Source organism: Hibiscus syriacus, unplaced genomic scaffold, assembly GCF_006381635.1.
Source record: "Hibiscus syriacus cultivar Baekdansim isolate YM2019G1 unplaced genomic scaffold, ASM638163v2 tig00116984_pilon, whole genome shotgun sequence".
NCBI classification, from domain to species: Eukaryota; Viridiplantae; Streptophyta; class Magnoliopsida; order Malvales; family Malvaceae; genus Hibiscus; species Hibiscus syriacus.
Window position 1 is genome coordinate 3,087,656 of NW_024063507.1, and position 19,708 is coordinate 3,107,363.

General features: G+C 31.8%; 1 protein-coding gene across 2 annotated transcripts; it reads right to left on the reverse strand.

Moving 5' to 3' along the window:
- Nucleotides 1-294: 294 nt before the first annotated feature.
- Nucleotides 295-1,273, reverse strand: LOC120192950 (auxin-responsive protein SAUR36-like). 2 transcript variants are annotated; one of them, XM_039195618.1, is made up of 2 exons: nt 1,012-1,273; nt 295-818 (listed from the first exon to the last, which is right to left on the reverse strand). In XM_039195618.1, exons 1-2 carry the CDS (start codon nt 1,034-1,036, stop codon nt 325-327), a joined length of 519 nt encoding a protein of 172 aa, XP_039051549.1. In that variant the 5' UTR covers nt 1,037-1,273; the 3' UTR covers nt 295-324. The 2 variants fall into 2 exon arrangements, with proteins under 2 accessions (XP_039051549.1, XP_039051550.1); XM_039195619.1 differs by lacking the exon at nt 1,012-1,273 and having other exon boundaries at nt 296-991.
- Between the last annotated feature and the right edge of the window lie 18,435 nt (nt 1,274-19,708).

Consider the following 19,708-nt stretch of genomic DNA (forward strand, 5'->3'; position numbering starts at 1 on the left):
CCACGCAAAGCTCCCTGGACCATGTCCACGTTCTTCATCATTCACTCTCTACTATTTGTTAAAAGTTCAGCAAATCCTAATCATATAGGAGTGCCTAATATCACAGTCACAATCAATCACATGTATCGGTGTTATCATAGACGTAAATAATTGTTTATGTAACCTAAGTAAGTTTGAAGGAAAAGTATTCTCTATAATGTACAACTGAAAAACCATTACATGGTAAACAGAATCTACGTAACCATAAATTAGAGAAAATCATTATGGCAATCATTGATCAGAATGAATTATCATCGTCGTCATCAACTTTCTAGCAGCAACCAGTTAATGGTGGCGCTTCCAAGCCGCTTTCCTTCCACCAGTTCCCGCAGCGATCCGGGTCTGGACCCTCTCAAACTCCGAGAATCCACAGGGAAGGGTGATTCCACCTGGGTGACTAAAGCCATACTCCTTTTCGGCTTCTCTCAAGAGTTCGCCGAACAAAGGATGGTTAAAGTAAATGACTGGCACCAACACTCTATGAAAGTCACCATTGTTTTGGCCGACGTAGACAGCCAAGTGTCCTTTTGGAACTGCAGTCGAATTTTCCTTGATGGGGTCTTCGCCGATGGGAATGTAACCGGAGCCGGTTTGGGCGGAGGAAATGGATTTGGCTCCGTTTTTCAAGCGGCGACCCCAACTGAAGAACTTGGATAAAGTCTCAGACTTGCGAAACGATCCCGCTTGCGTCAGGCGATGGTACCCATATGGGTTTCGAGATTTACGCGTGAACCATCTCGAAATCCGGACTATCCGTTTACCGATCTTGAATCCTCTTGTATTTCCCATGAAGCGTGCCTACTACTGTCACGGATATAATATTTCAAGAGAAAAGAGGGAATAAACTTGAAGCTTAGAAGAACAATAGTAGAAGGGTTTTTTAGAGGGAGAAGAGGACTAGGAAAAGGGCCATGGGTCGGCGATGGACATAATAAGGCGAGAGAGAGACGTAGGTTTGTTGGACATCTTTATACTTGTCTCCACCCGTGTGTTTCATTCGAAACCCTGGCTCAGACTTCCTAGATAAAGTAGCCTCCTTTTCTTTTTCTCTCTTTCAAGCAGCCTCAAGAACTCCACTGAATATCTTAGGCAGCCGTAGAACAGTGAGATGAAGAACCTATATATAAATATATACGGTGAACTCAGGAAAACTAATGGGAAAAAAAACAAAGGATGGATCTTCAGCTATGGAAGGAACTCAAGTGGTCAAAAAGTGGAGGAAATAGGGATTGAGATGGGCGACACTGGGGACTGGGGAGTTGAAACTTGATAGGAGCGGGGTTGTGGCATAAATCAGGGACTGATATTAGAGACAGACGGGTCCCTAAAAATATAATTTCAAAGAAGTGATTGTAGCCTGGTTTTCATAATCAGATCGGTTAGCGAATCGGTCATGTTATCGGTTCATTGGTTCAATCGGTTGAACCGGTCTAACCGGTCGGAAGAACCGGACGATGTCATAATTATTTAAAAAATTAAATAAAAATACAAAAAATATTTAATAAAAAATAATTTTTTATATCACAAGTCATTTTCAAAGCAAGTCATAACATATATAAATTAAAAACAATAAAATCAAGTGAAACAAAATGATTCAAATTAACTACAACATAATAATTAAGGTAAAACATATTAAATAATAAAATATAATTATATAACTATAATTAAAAAATAAATTTGGGGTTAAAAAATCATAACAAAACAATATTATTTGGTTTAACTTTTTTTTAAAACAATTCCACATTGCTAAGAAACATAGAAGAGCATCCAAAAGTCTAAAGAGTAAAAATATGAGAACAAAACAATCTCACATGGCTAAGAAACATAGAAGAGCATCCAAACTAACTTCTATAAATAATAAAGGTAATTTAGCATCCAAAATTATGAAGACTTTTGGTGAGCATTAAGTGAACTATTATTTCACTTCAATCAAGCTCGAATTTTAGTCTTCAATCGAGCTTTTAAATTTTTTTTGAGTTCAAGCATTTTCAAGTTCAAGTTTCAATATTATGTTTCGAGTTTGAGTTGAACTTGATAATTTTTAGCTCGTGAGTTTGAGTCGAGTTGAGCTTACTTTTAAAATTTTCAAGTTTGAGTCGAGCTCAGCAATACTCGAGTTCGACTTGGCTCGTTTAACAAACGATGTTGTTTGGTTTAATTTAAAAAAAACAAAATTGGCGATTTTTTCCGATTTTTAACCAGTCTGGTTTGAATGGTTCAACGGTTCCGACCGGTTCACTAATAACGGTTTAACCGGTGTAGATTGAACCTGACTAGACAACGGTTCTCGATTGAACCGGCCGATCCGATCCAATTTTTAAAACAATGGATTGTAGTGGAATTGATCTACTAGAACTGCATCCTCTAAAAAATTTTATGATTTAAATCTTCATTTTAAAATAAACGGGATAAGAAAGGACGTCCTTATAATCCTCCTGCAATTAAGATTAAAAAACACTTTTAATTAATTATAGAAATTGGGAGAAATAATTAAATAAGGACAAGAAACACAAGAGATCAATTCTCAGGATGGGGAGCAGATCAACTTGCAAAAGGAAAAGGCCTAGTCCACTTGTCCTTGTGCTAAACAAGTCCGGTGTGGGAGCATCTCTGGTCGATAAAGTCAAAAGGAATCAACATATTCCGGTATTTCACATTGTTTGTCAACCTAAAATGCGTAGTAGGTAAAGCCAGAATCTCTCTATCCAACGCTAAGACTAGAAAACATGATCATATCTCTGTAAGATTAGTTAGTTTGGGGGACAATTCTATTAGTCATAACCAAAATTTACACCACAAATTGCTGTGATATTAATAATGTTATATGTACTTTTAATTTTTTTAATATATGCTCGAAAAATGTACAAATTTGCTTAGAAACACATCAGGCATCTATGATGAAGAATCAAAATATTACACCGTCTGCAGGTCCAATATCTCGTACAGAAAAAAGTAGTACGTTGCCTTCTTCCATATATTACAAGTGGTTGACACGTGGCCCTCAAACATATTTCACTTGACAATTTCAAAAGTGATGGGTCCCTTGGTGACACAGGTGTCAATTTGAATAGAAAAAGGGGTGGGGCGACTTAAAAAAATAATACTTTTATTAGTAGTAGTACATGAGGGATTGGATTCCAAGTTGGTGCGTGAAATGCTTCCTTATTAGTGTTACGGTATAGGCTAGTTGGATCATTAGGATAGCGACGGAAGAAAATATACATATGCGTTGCAATATGCTATAGACAAGAAAAGAAGAATTCAATTCGCAAATGTTTACTTTTTGGCCATGTAGGACACAATTGGTTTAACATTTTATTTGAATAATAAACTCCAATTTGCTTTAGTCAATTGTGGCGTTTCATTCTTATCTACAACCATTTGGTGTTTTTCTTTTCCTTCCAAAATGCCTTCAACTTCCACACCAAACCCTAAGCCGAAAGCTCTCCTTTACCAGCTCAGTGGCTTGTTATTGTCAAATACAATGATCTTATAATCGTTTGGGAAACTTTTAAAAAAATTTAAGTACCAACTCCTATTATATACAATCATAAACAGCCTACGTGCTGCTGTCCCTTCTGGGGATGGTAAAACAAAACGTATAAATTTATACATCGATTCTTCTTGTTATATATATGTGTGTATACACATACGTACGGATACATGTGACTTAGTAAGCTCTAAATCAAGATCTTGGATGGTTCTAAGCTTTTGTATATATGATTAATACTTCTGTTGAGCACTTTAACTCCAACACACCAATTTAACTAATAATTTTGAATTTCGGTTTGTGGTTGTTGGATGATTTCTTTAATATAAAAACGAAATTATATAATTGTCACCTGTTTCACATTTTTATTTTTTGGGTTAACTACACAGATGACTACTTATGTTTTTGTTTTGTCCACTTTTGGTCATTAATTTTCAAAAAACATAAGATATGATCACTTTCATTTTTATTTAATTAAGAAAATGTCACTTTCGTTTTTATTTAATTAAGATGTGGTCATCCCGAGTTAACTGCCATTAACATCAGTTAAATATTTTTATATAATCACACATTTGATCCTTGTTATATACATATTCTCTCAATTTAGTAATATTTTTACTAAATTAAAATAAATTATTTATTTTTTTAAAAGAAAATAAAAAAACATTTTAAATTAAGTTAATAATAAAATATATTTAATAAGTTAATATAAAAATATTTTAAGTTAATATATATAAAATTATATTATATATAATCTAGGTCACAGGTGGCCGATTCATAATTTTTTTCATTTTTCTTTAAATTATATTATTTTAAAAAAATCATATAGAATAGTTCTAAAATTTAAAAGTCTATAATATATTTAATTCATTTAAAATTTTAAATTACATAATTGAAATAAAATTTATTAAAAATTAAAATAAATAAATATAATTAAATTTCAAATGTTTTAATAAATAATTTAGAACATTAATGTGAAATAATTTAAGAAATTAAGAATTTAGAACTTTATGGCTTTAAAATTTAAGAAATTAGGATTTTAGAATGTTAGAGTCAAATAATTTGAGAATTATGAATAAAAAATTTAATATAAAATAAAATAAAAATATATATAATAAATCAGCTACTGGGTCAGCGTGTACCTAGCAACATTTTGTGACCCAGTCCCGACCCAGAAACAAAAAAAATTGCGGGTTGGGTACTCGACCTGAAAAATCGAGTTTTTTATTATAAATACCCTATATTTTTTAATTAGGTTGGCGGGTCGACAATCAGGTCAATTGAATCGGGTATTTTTATCACCCTTACATGACATAACATGTGACATCATTCGATTGGAAGATTAAATTTATTTTACTTTATTAAAAATATGACTAAATTGAGTGAATATATAAATAATATATACTAAATGTGTGATTATATCAAAATATTTAACTATTTTTAACAAGAGTTAACTAGCTGTGACCACATATTAATTAAATAAAAACTAAACTAACCAAATTTTTATTAAATAAAAACAAAAGTGATAATATCTTATGTTTTTTGAAATTAATGACTAAAAAGTGAACAAAACACAAAAACAAGTGACTATCCATATAGCCCTTGTTGTTTTGGTATATGTAAAGTAATTAATCCATAAACATAAATCAATGACAATGACGTATGAACATACATATTTAATACAAAAAGAATTGGGCCATTAAAATTCAAATAACTCAAGTCGTCTAATCACATGGCTTGAGATTTGTGCACGGCACGTTCTCTAGGGATGATTTAATGTTCATTTATTTATCATGAAATTAAAATTTAATAAAAATTGAAAGAAAATAATATACATATTTAGATGTAAAAATCAACATAATGGAGATAAAATAAATATTGTTTATAGTAAATTATACAAGAATACACAAAAATATTATAATCCTCTTTACATATGTATAATTATGCGAACGCAATAATTTGAGATCCTCATCATCTATTTCATATTTTTTTCGATTAGTTTCTTCACAAAATACATCACACCACAGATATTTCAGGCAAAACTAAATGGTATTCCAATCTCAAACTTAACTTTTTTTAATTAATCACTGATATCCGATTTATTGACCGACTAATCCAGATCAGGTAATGCAGAAACGAGAGCGACCCTCCCAACCCATTTTGCTCAATTCACAAACGTCAGGATTCAAACTCTTAATATTGCTTAAGGGACCTAGTACATTATCCCCTAGATCAATTGGTTGTTGGTAATCTAATAACTTAACTTTAACAAATGTGATGGAGAAATAAATATCATTGCAAAGTTTTATTAGTATTATTTTTTCCATAAGTTTCGAATGAAGTAAATTAGAATAATAATAGATATCTCTTGAAATGTAATTAAAACTTTAGAAAATAAATAGATGAATCGTTGCAGTTTTTTGTGTTTTTCTCACATAGCATTATATCTGAAATAATTTTATCCATACTTTTTAAAAAATGCTTAAACTAATGCAACGTTTTCATTTCACTATTAAAATTAAAAGATAATCCTCTAGCTTTAACTTATTTGTTTTAGCATGTTAAGTTTTTTAAACAATTATGTAACCGTTTGAATTATAGCATTTTGAATGAAACAACTATATTAAAAAATATATTCTATAATAATTTTTATTATATTTGATCTAGACTAATAGATGAATAATTTATATATAAATTTAAAAAAATAAAAAAAGTCATCTAATTTTAATTTATATATAAATTTTAAAAAAAAGTCATCTAATTTTGGGTTTTTTTATTCAATACCAAGAAAACTAAAATTATTTGGCCCCAAAAGAACACTCCAGATTTTATTTCGCAATATACAACAAATGCTATAGTACATCTAGAACTCATCACTTCGAGGTGACGAGTTTAGTTGGATATATTATTTTAATGGTTTCAGTTAAGTAGGCCCTATGTGGGCCATTATTTTAATATATTTAATAGGACTCGTCACCTTCATGTGATGAGTCTGTTATGAAATTATTTTTTATTTTAAAATTCATTAAAATAATTTCGAAAAAGGGAAAAAAGATGGAACTCATCACATTGAAAATAAAAAAAATCTAGCCGTTAGCCAACTGGCAACTACAACGGTCATTTTCCAACGGTCAACAGGGAACTCGTCACCTTCGATCGGATTTTTTTTGAAAATTTAATTGTCTACTTGTTAAATAAGAGTTTGGGGTTTAGGGTTTTTAAAATATATTTTTACAAAAAAATTGAGATAATCATAGGTTCTGAAAAATTCCCAATAAAACTCTACCCAAGAAGAAATGTTATGCCTTGATGATGTATATATTTCTTCGTTCGAACTCCGTCCGTAAGAAAAATAGGGCATTCGTCAACGAGGAATAATACTAAGAGATCTGCATCAACAGATTATTATATATCTACAACAATCCGGCCTGTATTCACCCACATTTCTATGTGATTTTAAGGTGAACCCTACATTGATTTCGGTTCTGATTGAACGTTGGAGGCCCGAGATGCATACTTTCCATTTTTCAAGTGGTGAAGCGACGATTACGTTAGAAGATGTCCCTTACCAACTCGGTGTTCCTGTTAATTGTACAGCCGTCGTGAGGCATAACGATTACAACCGATTCTGTATTGTTCACGAAGTTTTGGGAAGGATGTCACCACCCGAGGTCTCAGACGGGTATCGAATACTAATCACTTGGTTGGAGTATGAATTTCAGGTGACGAACGACTATACCGAGGAGTAGGTCATATTTGTAGCCTAAATGTATCTTCTACAATTGATTGGAGAGATGTTATTACCGGATAAATCTGACGCACGCTCATTATCTTCCTATATTGAATAATTTTACTGAGTGTTATAATACTAGTTGAGGCTCGACGATTTTGGTATTTTTATACCGGGAACTTTGCAAGGCTACAATCGTCGAAAGGGGTGAAAAAGCCGATGTAGCTTGTTGTTTAGTATTGCTACAATCTTGAGTATGGTATCAGTTCCCGTTTTTTACGCCAATGACACCAACCCCGGTTGAATTTTCTCTGACTGCAAGATAATTTTTTAACATTATTTTTTAACTAAATTTAGCATTTTTTTTATCTTTTTTAATTTTAATTTTTATATTTTTTAGATGAAGGCATAAAATAACCAAGACCAACTTGTCGGATGCAACTAAAAGAGATATACGAATGAAGATCGATATTACCGGTCGACATGTGATAAATATTCAACTGCATTATATTAGTTATTTTCTTATTTTTTGAAATTGTTTGAATTTATATACAGTAACTTTTATGATTAACGTTTACAATTTTTTTGGCTTTCAAATTGTGACGAAGAGATCTATCGGTTACTGCTACTAGAATTTCTTGATGGGTCGGAGTTGTGATGTGCCATTATGCCTTTATTACACTTTATGATTGTTGAGATACACGCCGCAAATAGAGTGTTGCATCAATTTACATCTCATTAACCAATTTATATGCAAATATTTGATATGAACACGCTCCATAAAATTGATATGCGAGAAAAGTATATCAAAAATTGGCCGAGGAATCACGCTTTCTATATTGAGCAATGGAATCAACATCAATTATCAATCCCTATGCATTATGAGATTACACCTATTGACCTAGATTTCAACTTTTCTCCCTTTCTCCGAAATTATGAAGTAAGTGAACCATAACTCATGACACAAGAAGAGAGGGAAGAATGGGAACAGTTGAAGGCAAGATTCACAAAGTCCAACAAATTATCATCATCTTCATCTTCTTTTTATACTGATTATTTTGCATCTCATTTTAGTTTTGGTTTTCTTCCTCCATATTATATTTCAATTAGGACTCAACCAAATTGGATTGAAGTACATGAAATGCAAAGCAATACACTTGAGCAACTTCAACATAACAAGCAAGTAAGGGTGAAAGGGATCATATGATATATCGTCAACAAGATAGTCAAGTCAATGATAGTAATGATGACATTAAATACTATAAGTATCTCTTCACCGTATTTTGAAGACGAATCTTAGAGTGTGTTCGGTGCTCCTCCACTTTGTAGACACCCACTTTTATTCAGATTATAACTGTTTTTTTTGTATTATTATTATTATTATTTATTTTATACGCTTAAGCCCGATTACATACTCAAACCCAGCAGACCCAAATTACAAAACCCTAATAACCTATTATGATTAACACTTTGGCTAACCCTAACTTACGGTTAATCACCTGTCACTCGCCGCCACTCACTCCCAAAGCTTACTGCCACCGTCACAGCCCACAACCGAGCCATTCCTGTCGCTGTCAGCTTCCCTGTTCAGCCTTCATCACAATCAATCAAACCAAAATCAATTTCAAATCTTATAAAATCTAATAAAAAATAAAAACAAATCTAACCACTCCTCGAAAAATCTGAAGAGTCATACCCTTCTGCCCCTATCACCATAGCTCCACCAAACCATCACCCTTAACATTTTATATCATCAAGCAATATATCAAGAAAAGGGAGGATGGGCAGTAGATCGAAAAAAAAAGAGAAAAAAATGAAAAAATAAAAAAGAAGATAAAAAGCGGCAGCCAAAACCCCTTCGAAAAAAAGAAAAGAAAAAAAGAAAAAAAAGAAAAAGAAAAAGAAAAAGAGAGGGAAAGACTTACCAGAAGAAGAAGGGTCGTCAGAGTTGGAGAAATTCGAAACTTTTGTTCTAAAGTCATAATTATTTTTAATTCATTTTTTTAGAAAAAAATGGTTATGACATTCTTCAAGAAGCAAACGAATGAAGACGAAGACGAAGACGAAGACAATCAAGGTGAACGACCCTGACGTACTGGGTCCCACATCAATCGCATTCGACGACTCTTGGCATCGTCAAGAACTACAAAAATATAAATAAATTTTATAATGTATGTATTAGTTTGTAATAACTCTTTTATTATTTTTTAATAAAATTATAATATTTTTAAGATTATTTATTTAATTAATATATTTTTTAAATTAAATTCGATCGAATTCGTCACTTTGAGGAGACGAGTTCCATGGTGACTGTCGTAGTTTCTCGTTGCCCAACAGCTCGAAATAACTAGTTTTTTTTTTAAATTTCAGGAGGACTCGTCATGTCGAGGTAACGAGTTCTATTTTTTTAAATTATTTAATTAATTTTAAAATAAAAATTAATTTCATAACAGACTCCTCACGTTGAGATATTAAATATATTAAAATAATAGTTCACATGAGGTCCACTTAATGGGGATCATTAAAATAATATATCCAATCTAACTTATCACCTCGAGGTGACGAGTTCCACATGTACTATAACATTTGTTGTAAATTGTAAAATAAAATATGGTGTTCTATTGGGCCAAATAATTCTTGTACCCTCGATATTGATAAAACCCTAACTTTATCCAAAAGAATTTGGGCCTAGCGTGATTTAAACTGTTGCCTTCTTACAACTGGAATTTGTCCCAAAAAAAAAAAAACGGTGAAGTTTATTTTGAAAATGGATGAAGCCGCGATGTCCAATTATATTACATGATGGATTCGTCAAGGAGTAGGCCTCACATATTAGGATTGATTCCACAGCTGGAGGTGTTGGATTTTTTTAATATAAAAATCAGATCATTTATAATTAAATTATAATACGAATTTAAATATATTTAAATATTTTTATATTTTGTTAATAACGATATCAATTAAATTAGAATTCAGAAAACTAAGTTTATATTAATGGTCGTCAACTATATTGGTTAATGTAAGACGTTCTTTTCTTCACACGGGCGTGATTTGGTATGGGCCACAATTTTTTGACGCCACTCAACTACTTTTTCCTTGTTGTAACTTAAATGAAACTTACTTCGTTTATATTCTTAAAAAAAAATCAATAATACCATTTATCGTATCCTACTTGAATAATGAAAAGTTAAGACATGATAAACGAGAACTTTATGTAATATTAGATACACACAAACTGAGCTCATGCTTGCACAAATACAAACAAACATCCTTCTTTGCACACAAAACCTAAGGGTAAATTACACCATTCTTTATTGAACTTTACTCTCTCTCCTATTCAACTCATTGTAATTTCAATTTTTCCAATTTACTCAATGAACTTTCAAATTGCTCCTATTTTAGTCATTATAAATTATTTTATTATTATTATTCTATGGAATGACATTTTTATATAATATTAATGTAACACCCTAGACCAGTATGACACACAATGGACCAATCAAATGCTACACAAAACCACCAGAGTAGCTGACCAACCTTTTTACTCATTTTTCTTGCTTAAAACGACTATTTTATTTATAAAATTCAACTATAAAATAGAATTAAAAATGTATATTGGGGAGCTCCCAAAATAAATATTTATACTTTAAAATAATACAAATCAACTTTAAAATAAATCTACGACTCAATTGGACAATAATGTTTACAAATATACGTTCCCTTTTAAAATGTTGAGACGTACTTTGATTTGCTCTGGTTTGCACCTTGGTCCATCTACTACTCCTTAATTGCTCCACCTAATCTGCGTAAGGACACAAATTCCAAACGCTAAGCTAACTAGCACAGTGCCACACTAACAACTAAATCATACTAACTATATACCACTGAAAGGCTTAAGCTATCAAGTCTATTGTTCTGCTGTACTTTAGTAAGTGTACTTGTATACTCACTCTCTACTCTATGGTAGACATCATGGTGCGACTGAGGGAATGCATCTCGGAGCTCACACACCCTTCTAGTCTACCGAGGATATGGCCCCCAAAATCTCTGCATCGGACTCCATACCCTTGACTAACTCACCCCTTTTGAGTGTCAGGCCTCGGCCTTAGTTAGTCGGCTTAAAGTGCCTTGCACACTTCCTAAGGATATATCCGAACTGAAACTATACTTTCAAATCTACTATCCTTTTTAAAGGAACTCGGGTGTCCTGGTCGTTTCCCGAGCATTCAAACAAGGCGAGTCTTATTTCTCCTAAATGTATCTCGGTTCTATGTTTGAGTTAAACATTATTATTGTTCTCACTTGTAGTCTTATTTGGAAGAAATTATAAGCTTTTGGGAAACCTTAGTTGCTTCTATAAATCCTCTTGAATTTATGCCCAAACTAAACCCTTTATATCGATACTAGCATTGCAATATCGGTACTCTCTCTTCAGTATTGATACCCTACCCAAGGTATCGATACCCTAGTACTGAAGAGCTTCAAAACTAAAGGGGGAAGTATCGATACTCTTAAGGGAGTATTGATACTCCCTCGAGTATCGATACCAAAATGACATTAAGGAATTTCAATACTCTTTAAAATTCTTGATTTTAAGCTTTTCTCAAGAACAATATTGATACTGCATGGTGCAGTATCGACATCAACTCTTTAAAATTCCCTATTTGGGCCTGAAACTTGCCCCTTTTGTAATACACCAATTTTGTCTAGTCACTAAAATATAAGTTTTGAAAGTTTGGTAACTTAAGTGTAAATTTTGAAAAGTTTAGGGACCAAAAATGAAATTTTGAAAAGTTTTATATTTTAGCCTTTAAATGAACAGTTTGGCCTAAAACAAGGATTTTCGTGAGAATCAGATTTTCGATACGGAATTTGTGTTAAAAACTATAAAGTGATAAATTTCGGTATTGAAATCGGTTATTCGTATTACGAAAATTTGAAGGATGTTAGAAAATAGTTGGAAATATTATTTCCATATTTTAGGTCAGAGAAATTTAGCACAGAACGTTGTAATTTTCAGTTTGGGCCAAACAATGAAATTCTAATGATTAAAATGCAATTTTCAAAAATTGTATTGCCAAATTAGAAAACAAAGCTAAGTTGATTCATATTTGACCAAAGAATATTTTAATGAAAGATAATACAATGACATTTGATAATTTTAAGATTTATTAATGGAATTTTTGTAATTTTTGATTAATTGAATTTTAAATTCAATTAAATTAGATAAATGCCATGTTTATTATTTATTAAATACTAGAATAATCATAAGAAATCATCAAATTTTCAGCCAATTTCCTCCTTAAAGCTGAAACATCAAGTTCTCCAAGGTATGAATTTTAAATTTGATTTTCAAGCTTATTTGATTGATTTTTTGATTAAGCTATTCGATAGAGAAGTAACCTACATGAAATTCTCTATCATTTGGTACTAATATTGTTTGGTGGAGATGCTTGTGTGTTGAGATTTGATGATTAGGGTTTAAGGAGGGTTTGATGATTTTGAAGAATTGATGAAGGATTTTTATGTTTTTTATGTTGGTGATTATTCTTAAAGAATTATAATGATCAAAATTATTTGTACAAGCATATATAAGGTTTGTACATTCTAGGGTTTGTGAGAATGATGGGATTTTGATCCAATTTAATGTTGTGATGATTGGAAATGCATGAATTTAAATCATAGGAGATTAAATTCATGCTTGAAATTGAACTAAAAGTTCCCCTTAGGTGACATGAAGTATTCGACCATAGGAAGAAATTGGGGGAAAATGTTGAAAATTTTCCTATGGATTAGAAATGATATTAGAAGTACTCTATGTGAGTTGGAGATTGATTTGGATCAATTTGGAATCTTGAAAGTGTAAAAGGGTTAGTTTACAAGTTTTAAGAATGGTGGGACATTATTGTCTAAATGTGAGTTTTGGGGTGTTCAATGTTAATTTTTAATATTTAGATACTGAAAAATTAAGATTGGAAAGTTGTTTGGAACCAAATTTCAAAATTTGGTAAAATTTGGGGTGGAATTTGAAAAGTCCAATAAAAAGGGATTTTGTTTGCAAGTCATTAAATGTAAGAGTATCATTTGGGTAAATTATGGTAATGCTAGAAATTTGTATTAGTTTGCTGATTGTTGGAATTTAATATTGAATTGGGGTTGAATTGCAAGTTTATTAAATTGGATGGTTAAAGTTGAGAAGTCTAAGACAATTTAGGATGAATTTGCAAGCTTTTGAATGTTGAAGTGATGATTTGAATATTTTATGAAAGTTCTGAAATTTCATGTGAATAATGTGATATGATCATAAATAGTGAAGGACTATTATGAATTTAATGGAAAAATTGAGGTGAATTTTAGAAAGAATTTAAAATTTTGGTTTAAATGTGTAATTGGAAAAAGTTGAGGGATTTAAGTTGGAAATAAATATTTATGGAAGCTAAAGGGTATTTTGAGAAGTTTGAATTTTGGATGAAAGCATGACTTAAGTTTGTATCGATTTAGTATCAATTTTTGCTTTTATAGACTTTTATATTTTAAGTTTAAATTATGTTAGTACAATACTAACATGTAGTTGAATATTTATGTTGAAACATGCTTTATAATATTTTGATATAACAAATTAAGGCAAAATGTTTTTGGACTTGAATTGAATTTGTTCAAAGTTTTCAAAAATAATTCAAAGCCCATTAAAATATAATCTGAGAACAAAATACTTTTCTTGGTACGTAGTACTGATATTGTTCTTACAGTATCGATACTACATGAACAATACCGATACTGTTCCTGTGGTATCAATACTAAAGGTAAGAGAAGTATCAATACTCTCAAGGTAGTATCGATACTATAAGTTTTCCAGATAGCTCAAATTTCAGAATGCAAAATAGGTACCGATACTCCAAGGGATACTGATACTACTTTACACTATAATATTGATACCATGAGCATAGTATCGATATTGGTCAAGCCCAACAGCTAGTAACGACTAGTTTATTTAAATATTACAAAGGTAGTACCGATACTCATTAAAAGAGTACCGATAATCCCTGTCCTGGGCAGTTTTATTTTATAGGAAAATTATCCCCAACGGCTAGAAATGGACACAAACACATTCCAACCTATAAAAACAAGTTGAGGACACTTGAAGATGGTTACCAACACCTATCCAAGCAATCAAACACAAGAGAAGAGTCTTTCATTCCTATTTTTCTTTCTCTTGTATATAATGTGTATGAGCTTAATTGTATATCCTTAAGTCTTGTTTTTGTGAGTTTAATTCTTTGTAAGCACATCTTTTTTGAGATTTTCTTGTTTACACATTTTATTCCTTTTGTAAAATGGGATTGGTTCTAGATTAGCCATTGAAAAGCTAGGGAGTTATAAAGGTTATCTTTTGATCATGTAAAAAGAAAGAACAAATTAGTGAATTTTTCAGAAAATCCTTATTGAGGAGCTAAGGTAGTAGATGTAGACATAGTTGAGAAATCGAACCACTATAAATCCTTATGCCAATTGTCTATATTTTTAATCTCCTTACTCTCTAAACTCAAAAACCAATTCAACCTCTCTTGGCAAATCATTTGGTTAATCATTGAGGTTCATCGAAAATCCTAAGAATTGGTATCAGAGCTTAACTTATTAGAAGGTCTAAAAAACTAGAGACGATCCTAGAAGAAGCTCTATCAATTCCTAACGTAATCGGGAAGATGGCTTCGACATCCAATTCTTACTACATTGAAGACTCTAAACCGGTCAACAAGTCACCTTATTTCAATGGAGCAAATTATGCCTATTGGAAGAATAGAATGGATCTCTTCATTCAAGCAACGATCTAGGAGCTTGGAACTCAATCATTAAAGGATACTCAATTCTAACCAATGAGATGGATGATTGGAGTGATGGAGAGAATAAGAAGTTCCAAATCAATGCCAAAGCTATGCACATTCTATTTTGTGCATTAGGCATGGATGAATATGGAAGAGTCTCCTCTTGTTCTAATGCCAAGGAGATTTGGGATAAGCTCTAAGTCACTCATGAAGGAACCAATAAAGTGAGGAAAACCAAAATCAGTCTTCTTAATCATAGCTATGAGAATTTCATGATGAAACCCGATGAAGACATCAAAGCTATGATATATAGATTTTCCGTGATTTTCAACGATCTCAAGGGATTTGGAGAAGTAATCCCTAAGGAGAAGCTTGTGAGGAAGATGATATATTCTCTTCCAAAGTCTTGGTAATCGAAGAAGACAACGATTATCGATGCTAAAAACCTAAAGTCTCTAACTCTTGATGAGCTTATTGGTTCTCTTCTCACTCATGAGTTGATGATGAAAAAAAGAAGAAAAGATGAATAACAGAAAAACAAGAAAAATAAAGAGGTAGCCATTGCCTTCAAATCCACCAATGAGAGAAATAAATACTTAAGTGAAGAGGTGGATGAAGATGCTGATGAAGAAGAAGAGATGGCCAAGTTCTTCAAAAGATTCAAGAGATTTATGTTAGGATTTAAGAGGCTCAATTGAACAATAAAAAATTGCACAAGGGGATGAATTTCCAATAAAATGTTTAGGGAGAAGGAGAGAAAAAGATATAGAAAATTTGGCATAATGATTTATAGTGGTTCGACTTCTCAACTAAGTCTACCTCCACTACCTAAGCTCATCACTTAGGATTTTTAACAAATTCACTAATTTGTTCTTTCCTTTTCAAGGACAAAGAAATAACCTTTAAAAACTTATTATCTCTTTACTTGGCTAAGATAGAACCAAAACCCCTTTACAAAAGGATAAAATGAAGTCAACAAATAAATTTCTCAAAGGTAGGGTGTTTACAAGAATTTAGCTCACAAGAACAAAATATTTACAAGAGAGATAAAATAAGACTGGAAAACGCTTTTCTTGTGTTTGAATGCTTGGATAGGTGTTCTAACCCTTCTTCAAGTGTCCTCAACTTGTATTTATATGTTGGAATGTTGTTGTGGTCGTTTCTAGCCGTTGGGAGTGTTTTGGAGCCATTAAGGATCAATTTTCGTGCAAAGTAAAACAACCCAGAACAGAGGGTATCAGTACTCCTAAAGGGAGTATCAGTACTACCTTTGTTTATATTTAAATCAACTAGCCGTTACTAGCTGTTGAGGCATGATGGTATCGATACTATACCTATGGTATCGATACTACTATGTAAAGTAGTATCGATACCCCTTTGGGTACCAATACCATTTTTGCATTATGGAAATTGAGCAATGCTGGTAGTATCGATACTACCCAAAGAGTATCGATACTTCCCTTATCTTTGGTATTGGTACCATATGAACACTGTTCAAGTGGTATCGATACTGTAAGAACAGTTTCGATACTTTTTGTGCAGAAAAACATTTTGTGCTCAATTCCACTTTTAAGGACTTTGAATTATTTTTGAAAAATTTGAATAAATTCAATTCAAGTCCAAAAATATTTTGCCTTAAATTGTTATATCAAAATATAGTTCAACAATCTCCCCTTTTTTGATATAACAAAACATTGAAAAACTGTTTTTGGAAAAACGCCCCCTTAATAAATAATATTTGATGGAAAAAATACCAATTGTTGGAAAATATGTGAAAATGTTCAGCTCCACCTTTTTCATTAAGAAATTGAATTTTTCAAACCCTATATTTCCCCACTTTTTGTTATATAAAAAATAATTAAACTTTAAACTTCTAAAATAACTTTATAGAGTAAGTGTTAAATTTTATCTTAAAATCATTTGAGAAATAAATAAACTCCCCCTAAAAAAGTGCATTCCGAACAAAATTTGACTTTAAAAGCTTGACACTTAAACAAAATTGAATTTCAACAAAGAGTAACAAACATGTTAGTAACACATGAAATTCAATATAACAAAGTCTAAAATACTTTATGCAATACCAAATGTTGAAATTAAGTGCATATGCATAAAGTCTTCCAAAAATGTTATACAATTGAAAATTTTGATATCATTTGTTAGAGAGATATCGTTTTCATTTAAACCCAATTTTGACCAAAATTTATAATGATGAACTAAAATTAAAAAAAATAATTTAAAACTTTAAAATGTTCATCACAATTTCCTCTTAACATACATGATATAGAAAAAACATCAAATCATTTAAAATCAAAACTCATACATGCTTAAATCCAAACGAGCAACCAAATAATCAAAATCAAAAGCATTAAGCTTAGAGGTTACCCATTCCTTTTAGAGTATGGCTAAAGCATGTTGATTTCTTCATTTTCATCACCATTACTCCCATACACCTATAAGAGACATTTAAGTAGATTTTGGTATCCAAATTGATTTGGATCCTTGAAATTTAGTTTCAATGCCCCTTGTTTCCTTAGGAACCCATACTTGTCTAATTTTAAAAGATTTTCTTTTCTTTATGGGACAAGTATGTCTCATATGACCATAAAAATGACAATGTAAGCATTTTGTCATTTTTAGACATAATCAGGTGTTTTTAGAAATTAATTATTTTTCTTTTGTTAAGTTTTCAAGCTTAATTTTCAAATCAAAATTTTCTTTTTCTAAATCATTGATTTTGACTTTTGAAAGCTCTAAATCATTTTCAAAATTTCATTTTAAATTTCAAAATCAACTTTTTCTTTCAAAACCAAATCATTTTTAACTTTAAGTTTTGAAATTAATTTCTTATATTTGGAATTCATGGTTTCAAATACCAAATACAACTCATTATAAGCATCTTGCAACTCATCAAAAGAATGTGAATTTAAATTATTTGAGTTAGAATATACCATTGAATCTTCTTCGATGGCCATGAGACATAAATTGACTACTCCATCTTCATCATTGGAGTCACCTTCATCACTCCATACTGCCACAAATGCCTTTTTCTTGGATAATCCATTCTTATTTAGGAGGGGACATTCATACTTGACATGCACCATTCTTTGACAATTGAAGTACACCAGGGGACTCTTCTTCTTGCTCGATTCATGCTTCACTACCTTGGAAGACATAAATCTATTGAATATTTTCAAGAGCTTGACCATCTATTCTTCTTCATCATCGTCTTCATACATCTCTTCATTTGAATCTTCATAGCTCTCATTAGTTGATTTAAAGGTAATACTTACCTCATTCTTCTTTTCTTTCTTATTCTTGTCATTCTTTTCTTCATCATCTTCCTCTTCCTTCACCATCAACTCATGAGTTTGAAGCAGACCAATCAACTCATCGAGAGTGAGAGACTTTAGATTCTTAGCCTCAATGATCGTTGTATTCTTCGATTGCCAAGGCTTTGGAAGAGAGTAGATTATTTTCCTCACAAGCTTCTCGTTAGGGATTACTTCTCCAAATCCCTTTAGACCGTTGACAATCACGAAAAAATCTATCTATCATAGCATTGATGTCTTCATCGGGTTTCATCTTGAAATTCTCGTAGCTATGGTTGAGAAGAATTATATTGGTTTCCTTCACTTTATCGGTTCCTTCATGAGTGACTTGGAGCTTATCCCATATCTCATTGGCATTGGAACAAGAGTAGACTCTTCTATATTCATCTGGGCTTAATGCACAAAAGAGAATGTGCATAGCCTTAGAATTGAGATGAAACCTTTTCTTCTCTCCATCACTCCAATCGTCCATCTCACCGGGTGGAGTGGAGTAACCCTTCACGATTGAGTTCCATGCTCCTAGATCATTGGATTGAATGAAGAGCATCATTCTATTCCTCCAATAGGCATAATTTGCTCCATTGAAGTAGGGTGACTAGTTTATCGGTTGTGAATCTTCAATGTAATAGGCACCGGAGGTTGAAGCCATCTCTTTATCGGTTACGTTGGGAATCGATAGAGCTTCTTCTAGGATCGTCTCAAGGTGGTTACCTTCTAACAAGTCAAGCTCTGATACCAATTATTAGGATTTGAGAGGCTCAATTGAACAACCGAAAATTGCACAAGGGGGTAAATTGACAATAAAATGTTTAGGGAGAAGAAGAGAAAAAGATAGAGAAAATTTGGCACAAGGATTTATAGTGGTTCAACTTCTCAACTAAGTCTACCTCCACTACCTAAGCTCCTCACTTAGGATTTTTTAACAAATTCACTGATTTGTTATTTCTTTTTCACAGACAAAGAGATAACCTTTACAAACTCCCTATCTTTTTACTTGGCTAAGATAGAACCAAAATCCCTTTACAAAAGGATAAAAAGAAGTAAAAAAATAAACCTCTCAAAGGTAGGGTGTTTACAAGAATTTAGCTTACAAGAACAAAATATTTACAATAGAGATAAAATAAGACTGGAAAACTCTTCGCTTGTGTTTGAATGCCTGGATAGGTGTTGATCGCTTGTAAATGTATATGCTAAGGCAAGCTAATCTATGCAAGTATACACAATCGATGCAAGTAATATAGTAGTGAGTGAGTATCGTCTCCACAGGGATTGAATTAGAAATATCTTTTCACCACAA

Excerpts from the sequence above, each read along its gene's own strand:
- LOC120192950 (XM_039195618.1), bottom strand. The coding sequence starts at position 1,036 with ATGAAACACACGGGTGGAGACAAGT. Across the intron at positions 819-1,011 it reads ACACACGGGTGGAGACAAGT|CAAGAGGATTCAAGATCGGT; the intron begins ATAAAGATGTCC and ends TCATGGGAAATA.